The sequence below is a fragment of the Pygoscelis adeliae genome, unplaced genomic scaffold (assembly GCF_000699105.1).
Source record: "Pygoscelis adeliae isolate BGI_AS28 unplaced genomic scaffold, ASM69910v1 Scaffold166, whole genome shotgun sequence".
In the NCBI taxonomy this organism is placed as follows: Eukaryota; Metazoa; Chordata; class Aves; order Sphenisciformes; family Spheniscidae; genus Pygoscelis; species Pygoscelis adeliae.
The window spans coordinates 6,396,710-6,404,583 of NW_008825156.1; the positions used below are offsets into that span (position 1 = coordinate 6,396,710).

Here is a 7,874-nt window from a genome sequence, read left to right on the forward strand (position 1 = left end):
CCTTATGTAAAGCCCCTGATAATACTCTCTCTTTTCTACAGTAGGAATGTTATGATACACAGTATGGGAATAGCAATATGACACACCAGAGGGAGCACGTTTACCTTATCCAACTCCTGGATGCATTCCTTTTCCTGGAAAATTTTCATAGAATATGAAGATGGATCCCTTTGTACACAGAATTTTTCCCAAGCAAATTCTCTGTTCCTAATTCTCTACTTCTGCTGCCGCAACTCAAACACACTGACAAACCCTGCAGGTTATGCTATGCTAACTTCTCCACATTTTCTCTAAGTCTCTGTTTGAATCTTCATTTTGTATAGAAGAGTCCCTCAGGGACACTGCAACCTTTGTGTCTTCCCACCTATGCCTACCATTCCTTTGTATATTCATTATATAAACACCACAAATATCATATATCTCATTTCAGCTTTTATTTGGATATTTTTAAGTTAAGTTGCTCAAGTCCATTTTCCATCAATACAGACACTAAAAATTGAGATCAACATTTAAGGCAACATTAGCATCCATGCCAAGCTCAATATGCAAACCTTATCATCTAAGCACCACAGCATCCAAGAATTGTCACAGGTCCCCTACCTCCGTCACACATTCCCTTTCCGTTTTAACTCTACTATCCCACACTACACTCAGTAATTCAATTTAGATGCAACATTCTCAAGTACGACCTTGTCATTTTTATATTTTATTTCTTATGAACTAGGTAATTTTTCCATAAGGTGACATAAATGAGTGAGATACGTTTCAGGGCGAAAGTATGCAGTTGATTTATGTTGTGATACCATATAGGATTTTTTTTTTAAAATATATTTAACATCATTATTCAATGACTTAGTATGAACATTATATGTATTTAGCCTTTTAGTAAAGGCTATACATTGAGACTTGTTAGAATGATAATTTTGCTTTAAATTCTGATTTCTTTAGTCTTTAGTGTTACTGTTGACAAGTGTTTGAGTTAAGGATGCTCAGGTGCAACTGTTATATAAGAATATTTACAAGTATACAAAAGACCACATAGTTTTTAATACACCCACTATTCTTAATACAGAGTAAATAAGGATTTGTCTTGTGCCCGTGGAAATATTTCAACATGTGGGTCTTGCTTTTTTCTCTTTTACAGTAAAAGGAAAGGTTTTACTTTTCCTTAAGAAGTGTATTTATTACAAGATGGTTAGCATACATATATCACATAACATACAAGAGTTAAAATTAACAAGTTACAAAATAAGCAGTGGTATGTATATTTTCATATAACCTAAGAACAGGATCAGTATTTTACAAAGTACATATAAAAGTACTTCATATACAAAGAAAAATACAAATGTGCAAACACCATTGTCACAGGTGGAAATCTGTCAATTGAAAAATGCTAGAAAAATCCTTCATATTTTTGTTTTGAAATTGCAAATGCATTAAAAACAGCTGCATTTCCTATTGTGTGTGGTGAGCAATTTATGTTCCTTTCTGACAAAATACATTAGTTATAAAAAACCCACAAACAATTTAATAACTGAAAATCTTATAAGTATAGTCAGTTTGGTTAGGCTGACATTAAATTACAAGCAGAACGTCTGGAAAAATGAGAAAATAGTGAATCATATATACAAACCTTTTGTAATATTAGTGTGCTATTTAACATATTAACATTTCAAAATAAAAACAATGGCTTAATTACCTACATATTCTACTCAATGTCATCAATATTCGTAGACTGTAAAACTTCTACTAATTTGGGGTTATTAAAAATGTTTTGCCAGGATTTTAAGCTGAACAAACAGAATTTTATCAAATGTAAAAATCTATAAACAGTCTTCCAATTTATGTGCAAAAAATGTTTAAAAAGTATCAAATCACGACACATCAAACCTGATTATGTACATATTTAATATTTGTAAATGTTGTTACTAGCTAGTATTGTTCTGCTATAAATAACTTACCTCTGTCCGGCAAAATGTCTGCATTTTAAAGATTTCAGTGCAAGTGCTTGCTTCATTGTTTAGTGCATTATCATGTTTGTTGTTTTTTATTTTACAGTGAGCAGAACAGCATATAAATTAACATATACAACTCATACATAAGAGATCTTCTACTGAATTCCTAGCTTGTTGTTTTCTGTTTCTCCTGGATAGTGTCGGCCAGTTTTCTTTCATTTATCCCATTGTAATTGCAAACAGAATCTAAAATAAAAGTGCTATGATCTCCAGATAATCCCTAGAATTTGAAATTCCATAACAACATTGCAGAAGCACTCAGTAGAGCACAAGATTAGAGAATGACCTGCACAGTGAGAAGACACTTGAAAGTCTGGTATCGGGCAGTTTCACTTTTTGGTCTTTAAAAATATCAACTTTCTATAAACACTGGCACCTGATATATAAGTCACTGGACTCACAAGCTTTATTTATTTATTTATTTTTAGGAATTGTAGACGTGTTCCCTCTTATTCATGACTAACTTGGAAATAAGAACATTCTGTTTAAAAATATTAATAAAGTGAAAATACACTTCCTGTTGCAGGGAAAATTTCTACAATTTCCTTTGGACAGGTTTCCTAACAGAACAGCTCTGACATGAGAAAACCAGGATTAGATGATAGTGCAAATACAGCCCACTTTTATAGCTAGGAATTGTACTGAAGAAAGTGGAAATTCAGGATAAACAGATTATTATTTTTCAAAGTCTTCCCTGCAGAAAAAATAGCAGTTACGGTGGTTATAATTATTAAACAGAAAAGGAACTTTAGCGTATTATGAACTTCTATGGCTGAAATGTAAGGAAGGCTGGTTGTCTGTCAGTAACATTCCAGAACTTAGCTTCTCACAGGAAGAGGTGCTTAAACGTGTCTTTATTATGCAACGTTTTTCCTTTCTAAGCATCTGAAATGCAACTCTGGATCCTATCCATCCACTGTTGAGCACTCTGTGCATCTTGGGCACAAAAATTATATACACGTTTATTTGTCTTCAACTGCAAAGGAAAAATAAGAACATGAAGATAGCCAAGTCAACACACGAAATAGAAAAAGCAACTTGCAAACTTTACGTTAAACTGTAATACTCAATGTACTAATTGGGTCCAAATGTAACATTTTTTGAACTTCTGCTGTTGAGAGTGAGGGCCAGATGCTAGCTGTGTAAAAACTTTTTGTCTTGAGTTGTCATAACAGCTCCTTCCTAGCTCACACCTTCCAGCGGGACTGAAAGTAGTAGGTTAAACACACCAAGAAAAGAAAGTTTCACATAAAGATCAAGTAAAGACCAGATATACTTACATCAAAAAATGCTTTTTCACTTGCATGTTTTGGGGCTCCAATTGTTGGAGAAGCAGGAATCACAGTTTCTACTTCTGCAAGGTCTATGTGTCCCTTACAGCTTGTATCCTCACCAGAATCATAGTATCGCAGCTAGACGACACGAGAAAGAACAATCCAAATATGCTATTTAGATGGACCTTTCACTTCTTCCCTTTTCCTGGATACGACTTCGGGGCATGGAGGGGTAATGGTGGGAGGCACAAATATTATCAGGACCCGAGGACATCAGACATAGGAAATTTCTCAGACACAACTGACAGAAACCATAGGCTTGGTATATACAAAATGGTGGGACTGGTGATAGCCCTTAACTGGCCAGTCCGCTATTTGACATCTCTGGGTAATAGCAAAGTCTCCACCATCCGCTCCTGTGCTGACACGGAGTTGGGGGAGGAGCATTTTGTCACCAGAGTTTCAGAGCAGAGAAGCTTCAAATAGTCATGCACTGCTTCTGGGCAGAGGATGTATGAAGGATGAAAGCAGAACCTGGTCTTTAGGATTCAGCATTCCTTATCAGTTTTTCTAACAGAAACCACTTCTTTACTGTTCATTACATTGAAACTAACACAAAAACTTTACTTCACCAAGGAGTTAACAGAACACTTATTCTCTATATTTCAAGAATTTAAAATGATCAGTAAAAATTTAAGTATAATTTTTAGTTAATTATAAACTACATAGAAAACTCACATTTTCCTATACTGCACTTAGTGGTTGAATGAAGCTTGGTTTTTTTTTTCCCCTCCTTGCAAAGATACTTTGATACGAATGTTAACCACTCTGCAAATTGAGTTTCAATATGCAAACAAGTTCCAGAAGAGAAAATCTGATACTTGCTTTTAAAAAAAAAAAAAAAAAAAAAAAAAATCCCATAAACCAGTGCAAAATAGTAAAGCAAACCTTCATAGCAAAGGTCAAACAACAGAATTCCAACTAAGATTGACCTGTATTACTCCTACATCTATGACACTCAGGAGGATATCTGGATATACAAAAAATGTTAAAGGATTTTTTTCTTCTGGAAAATGAACCTTTTCTCCTGTATATCAGGAAGAATAATTATAATCGGCGCATTTTTTGGTATTTTACCACACTAATCTAGAAATCCTCAATTAGCATTTTAAAAGATGACTGTCTTTATATTACACATTTTTTAAATGTATTGATTACAATAAAATAATATTTTTTAAAAAAAGCATACATGAGTCTCAGAGGTTACAACCCACACTGTGTGGAATATTTGGCTCAATGAAGATTACTGCCTCATGACCCAACATTATTTAAAGTACATGAGACCACAAATTTCCACTGCAGAATTCTGGCATACATTGTAAATTGGGTAGAATGGTTAGACCAACAGATCTCCTCTGTTTTTAGTATTCCTTGCTGTACAATGATTTGTCAGAATATTTATGAATACTTTTGCTACTAAACTTACGTCACTATGACTAATCTAAAATACTCCTATATATGGCACCTGAAATTATTGTTCAATCAGGAGCTTGGCATTTCAGGACTTTTAGAAATACAGATTTGAGATGAAATTTTAACTCATTTTAAGTCATTTACAAAATTCAAACTCATTTCAGAGCGATCTGTGATCCTGTTCTCCATGCTTGAAAAGACTTTCATACAGAGATTCCAGGTCAGCTTTCTCAAATACAGGTTACAGAAAAACACTAAAAAGTCAAGTGAGGTAAATGGGTTTTTCTGCTGAAGCAATTCAGATTATGATTTTCCAGAGTATATCATGCCCTTTCATTTGCAAAGAAAAATGCTCATGGCAAAGTGCTTGAGGAACAAAGAGGCTGTAAAATACACACTGAGCATACAGTAACTACTACAGTTTGCACATGAATGCCTGAATTAAACTTGCTATTGGTTACCATTAGCTCTCAGCATCTCAATTACACTCTAGGAAATACCTTCTAAGTTTTTCACTCTCTAGTTCAGAAAAAGTTTTTAGTTCTTTTGGAAACTAAAGAGGTCATATTAAAGGGCAAATTATGCTCACCACTTAATGGCTTAATGACATTCTAGAGTTAGCAGTGCTTTAAAAAATTGCTTGTACACCACAATGCCCAGAAAATGTCCTCAGGCACTACCTGGCTTTTTTTTCCTGAGGTATGAAACAGGCAAAAAATGTTTGGGCCCAAACAATAATGCATGACTTCCAGTCCAAGAAGTCTTTTATGATTATATGCTAAACAGTTATTACTGTTTTTAAAAAAACAAAATACTAAAAAAATCTCTGTCCATTCAGAATGCTGTATCAGCTACAAGATACACAAGATAAACATAGATATATGGTCTATAATGAAGTAGCACACACATTGCATCTGAAAATAATCATTATTAGTATTATTTGTAAAATGAATCTATACAAACCCAGTAAATAAAAAAAGCAGCAAACTAGTCATAAAAACATCCATTCTCTGAAAAGGTTTACCTGGTGTTTTGTCACATCCAGCACAAACCAGCGAGGTTTCCAACCTTTTAGTAAAGCTCCTCTTTTGTATAGCGTACCTTCAAAAGATCTGAACGGTACAGAAAATACAAATGGCATGTAATTCCATAATATGAATACTGGTGATATACAAAAGCCCCAAAATGACTACATGCATATTCAAACGCTTATTTCACTGCGGTAAAGCACATCAGTTTTAAACCAATAGTTTAGTTATTGGTAACTATGATACACTGATAAACACTGTTTCAGTACTTTGGATGCATTAAATGTGCAGCTACAATTTGCCTGTGCATATAAAGGGGAAGATTGAAAGATACTGCTAGGAGACAGAGGCCCACCCATCAAGACAACTAAATGTAATCAAAACCACAAAGGAGGAATAAAGTAGTCACAAAGCATTCTGTGCATATCAAAATGTCTTTTTTTTTTTTCCCTAAGGCAGAGACTTGTACCAATCTAATACAAGGTTCATAAATACTCTATGATTATTCAGTTTACCTATTTTCATCATTCTTTGATGTGAAATGATTGTATAGCGTAGTTGTTCTTCTATCTACTCCATTAGAGGGAGAGATGCCTGCACTCTGTTCCTCACCCAGCCCACTGTCAGGTATTTCCAACAAAGACCTCTTTTGATAGGAATGTAGATTAGCTGACATCATCCCTGAGGAGCCAGAAGGATGTCTCCGGAGCTAAAAAAGATGAAAATAAAAGAAAAAAGGTAACACAATGTGTCTTGCATTGTGAGACTGTCTCATCATTATACTGATAACACATGGTACAACACAAGTTGTGAATTATTATGAGGCCAAAAAAAAATCTTCATAATACAAGTCAGTGCTGCCTCAGAAAAGAAGTCAGAGGGATGGCAATTCAATTAATTTCTTGAGGAGAAGGGTTCACATGGTGTGAGAAATCAGTATTTCAGAAAAGCCTTGTTTATTCCAGTGACATAATCTTGAACAATGTTTCCCTTGCTTTCTCAGAAGCATCTAGAACTAGTCAGACATTTGGATACAATAAATTTCCCTAATTTCACAGGGAAGGAAGGGAAGGGATTGGATGGAAGCAATGGAGGGAAAGAAAGAGAGTGCAGTTTCCAAGAGCTACTTTATAGATTCAAATTTTAGTAGAATCTCAATAACCTGGAACAAGAGGGATCCTGAATTTGGTCTTAATCTACACGACAGCATCCTAGAGATAGAGTTCTTTGGGGTTGACCCTTAGCTATTGCATTTATCTGAGAATCCTTAAACAACAGCTAGGACAGGAGACTGATATCAGGTATACTTATACTTGCATTTTCTTTTCTGCTTCCAATTCAATAAAAAAATCCTCTGCTTTGCTAGGATAAAACTTTTTTCATCTTGAATTTGTCTAGGGTATAAAGTGAATTTGAATGACTCTGACAGACATAAAGCATATTGCTTTCCTGAGAGCAAAGGACAAATAACAAAGTAGTGCTGTGGCCTAACCATTGCACGGAGGCTGGCAAATTTGAACAAGCACGTGAAGCCGAAGACTTAGGGTACAGCCTTGAGCTGGTAACTCACTGTGCCAAGTTTATAGGGAAAACTCACAAAAAGCAGTATCTAACATTCTTCCTAGTGCATGTAGATAGCAAAGAGGCAGCCTTTGACTTGGAAAATATCTATATTGTCAGCTATTCTTTCTACCGCAGTCAAGAATTGGAAACACAAGCATGAACACTTCCTACCTTTACAGAATCTACAATTCCAAAATTCCATTTAGACATGGAAATATCTTTACTCATCTCTGAAACTCTGTGATGTCCTTTTGGCTACTTTTAGGAACTGAATTTTTTTGTACTTCAAGAATCTTTTAAATATATGAAGTCATCTATTTGTGTATTAGTAAAATGCTCATGCTCATTTAGTCTGTATGTCTTAATCTACTCTGGAAAAGCAATTAGATAAATAGCACAAGTTTAAATATATTTTTCTACATGCAGAAATACAGAGCCAGTATCATGGGTTAGAACAACATATTCGGTTTTTCAAAAGCAGTATTTTACTCCAAGAAATACAGTGAATTTGTAAGTGCCCC

General features: G+C 34.6%; 1 protein-coding gene across 1 annotated transcript in view; it reads right to left on the reverse strand.

Annotated features, from left to right (window-relative positions):
* Nucleotides 1-430: 430 nt before the first annotated feature.
* SBF2 (SET binding factor 2) overlaps nt 431-7,874 on the reverse strand; it is a 240,092-nt gene continuing 232,648 nt past the window's right edge. Inside the window, exons 37-40 of the mRNA XM_009328574.1 lie at nt 6,306-6,499; nt 5,787-5,874; nt 3,296-3,427; nt 431-2,991 (exon numbers count right to left, since the gene is read on the reverse strand). Coding sequence (XP_009326849.1) covers nt 2,893-2,991; nt 3,296-3,427; nt 5,787-5,874; nt 6,306-6,499 — 513 coding nt within the window. The 3' untranslated portion in view covers nt 431-2,892. The remainder of the gene's footprint in view (nt 2,992-3,295; nt 3,428-5,786; nt 5,875-6,305; nt 6,500-7,874) is intronic.